Below are 2,985 nucleotides of genomic sequence, written 5' to 3'. Positions count from 1 at the left end.
AAAAAAAAAAAAAAAAAAAAAATTGCTTTGCTTTGTGATAAAACTAGAATTTAGGAGGAGATGAAAATCTCACCAAATTAACGACTGTAAATCCAGAGCCATTGCAAGTTCCACAAGTTTGGACAGCTACCTAACTATCCTTTCTCACTGAGTATGCTACCATAAACACTGTCCCTTGAATACCTTTTTGTAATGGAATTGATGGTGGTGGTACTAGTGGAATTCTTAACTGTGTTTTAACTATAAACCTTTGCAGTAAAACCAAGCTCTGGACTGGAACAAAGCTAGGCTATGGATGAGTTTGTAGAGAGAAGCAAAGGAATCACTATTACTTTCTCCTTATAGCTCAGAAGAAGGCTGATTACTGACCAGCTTTGTAATCTGTACACATGGAATTCATCTCTTCCTAAATTCTTTACTAGGACTTGGCCTTTGTTCATAATTTTTAAGCTCAGAAGATGGTCCTCTCTTTCTTTTCCCTGTGGCCCAATCAGCCATGGAGAGGTCCCTCCAAAAAGCACCTTGGATAAGAATTGTCAAGATGAAGGATAATAATAGCTAATGAGCATTTTTATTGAATTTTATTTTTCTCTGCCCCAGATTCAACACTTCTAGATATTGCAGAGAAAAGAGACATTTAAAACATAGTGGCCCTCTGAGAGAGGCTTTTTCCTTGAAAAGTACCTAAACATGCTTCCTTGAATCTAAGATGCTATTAATTATGAGACACACTGTTGCTTTTTGCACCATAAGGAAAAGAAACTGCCAGTTAAACTATCATATATATTTATTAATATTGTAAACAGTAATTTCAGAGCTATTTAAAATGTGCATGTTAGAATCAATGAAATACAATATTTCCCTATATTACCTGTACAATTAGATTAAAAATAAATGATGTCAGGATTTCTGTGCAATATTTGTCTTATAATTCTTTTGGGGTTTCCATTTTAGCTTTCATTACCTTTCATGTCACTGAACTATTAATGCACCAGCCTGTGAGAATGGCAGGGACAGATGTGTGAATGATTTAAGAAAAAACTCTCAAACAGTACACAGTGTGAGTGAGGGGAGGTACTTTATCATTGGGATGGGTGGGGAAAAAAATCTCCAGAACCAGTGTGAAAGACAACAAAGGCACCCTGGAACAAAAAGAGTGAAGGGAATATGTAGAGAGGTTCCTAATCCTGCTGAATAACCAAGAAGCTATGTAAGGACATGATATTGGGAGTCATCAGTACATTGGATAGTCTTTTCTGCTCTATTTATTGCTGGCCAATGAAAGCCCTATGGACTGAAATTTCAATTACTGTTTGCAGTACCTAGTCAAACTGGATGTGTGGTGGTTGGGAGTGGTTAATTGTTTTCAGATTGGAAACTCTGCTGGAAGCCAATTGGTTATTTTACAGTGGAACTACTGGATGAAGTGGAGCAAGGTGCAGTGAGAGAAAAGCCATCTTCTCTTAGGTATGATGGAATTATTTTCTTAATTATGATGTTTCCAAAATGTGCACATTAGGGTAGAAAGCCTTAACTCTAACTCACTAGCTACTTGATTCATAAAATGGCATAAGGAAATAGGAAATGAGAAGAAATGTATAGACGTTTTCTTCCATCTTTAGAGATAGCACCCTCAAGTCAATGTAAATAATGGATAAATGGATGCTTTAGTTAATGGAGGACCACAGTCCTTACAATTAAGATGTGGCAGAATCTGTGTATGGCATCAGCAACAAAGAACAAGTTCACCTGAGTGTTGTTTTTTGTAGGGATAGCCTAAATACAGAAAGAACCAGGATGGATAAAATGAAAGATGAAAACCTAAATGTATGTGAGCCTGCTTCTCCTGACCCTGAGGCACCAACCACCTCCCTGCTGAACAATCTCAAGTACAGCCCATCAGGTGAGCACTGGGGCTCTGAATTTTCTAGGTTCTCTTTATTGTGGTTCAGAAATTTTTTTTTTTTTTTGAGACAGTGTCACGCTGTCACCCTGGCTAGAGTACAGTGGTGTCATCATAGCTTACTGCAACCTCAAAGTCCTGGGCTGAAGTTACTCTCCTGCCTCAGCCTCCCGAGTAGCTCGGACTATAAGCGAGCACTGCCGCACCCAGCTAATTTTTTCTATTTTTTGTAGAGATGGGTCTTGCTGTGTTGTCCAGACTTGTCTAGAACTCCTGGCCTCAAGCGATCCTCCCACCTCAGCCTCCCAAAGTGCCAGGATTACAGGCATGAGTCACCATGCCTGGCCTTTTCATTCTCTTAAAGTATTTTTTGAAGAGCAGACATTTTTAATTATGATCAAGTCCAATTTACCCATTGTTTTTTCATTTATGGCTTGTACTTTTGGTGTCATATCTAAGAAATATTTGCTTAACTCAAAGTCACAAAGATTTTCTCCTATGTTTTCATTTTCTTTTTATTTTTTAAAACATATAGGCCAGTTCTTTTTTTTTTTAAATGAACATCTCTTATGTTTTCCTTTAGATGTTTCATAGTTTTAGATTTTACATTTAAGTCTATCATCCATGTTGAGTTAATTTTTATCTATGATAGGTATAATTCAAGGTTTTATAGATAGATAGATAGATAGATAGATATCTATCTATCCACCACCATTTGTTGAAAAGATCGTACTTTCTCCATTCAATTGCCTTTGCATCTTTGTCAAAAATCGGTTATCTTAGCTGGGCCTGGTGATACATACCCGTAGTCCTAGCTACTCTGGAGACTGAGTGGGAGGATCACTTGAGCCCAGGAATTTGAGACTGCAATGAGCTATGTTCGGGCCACTACACTCCAGCCTGGGTGACAGAGCAAGACTCCATCTCTAAAAAGAAAAAAATCAATTATCTGTATCTTTTTATTGCTTTCTTTTTTTTTTTTTTTTTGAGACAGAGTTTCACTCTGTTACCTGGGCTAGAGTGAGTGCCGTGGCATCAGCCTAGCTCACAGCAACCTCAAACTCCTGGGCTCAAGTGATCCT

The 2,985-nt window shown here is 37.9% G+C and overlaps 1 protein-coding gene across 1 annotated transcript in view; it reads left to right on the top strand.

Moving 5' to 3' along the window:
* The window catches only part of EXD1 (exonuclease 3'-5' domain containing 1), a 37,189-nt gene that overhangs the window by 5,106 nt on the left and 29,098 nt on the right, over positions 1–2,985 (top strand). Inside the window, exons 2-3 of the mRNA XM_012649249.1 lie at positions 1,410–1,467; positions 1,776–1,903. Coding sequence (XP_012504703.1) covers positions 1,410–1,467; positions 1,776–1,903 — 186 coding nt within the window. The remainder of the gene's footprint in view (positions 1–1,409; positions 1,468–1,775; positions 1,904–2,985) is intronic.

Source organism: Propithecus coquereli, unplaced genomic scaffold (assembly GCF_000956105.1).
Source record: "Propithecus coquereli isolate 6110/MARCELLA unplaced genomic scaffold, Pcoq_1.0 Scaffold3, whole genome shotgun sequence".
In the NCBI taxonomy this organism is placed as follows: domain Eukaryota; kingdom Metazoa; phylum Chordata; class Mammalia; order Primates; family Indriidae; genus Propithecus; species Propithecus coquereli.
This window is presented reverse-complemented; position numbering and strand designations above follow the sequence as displayed.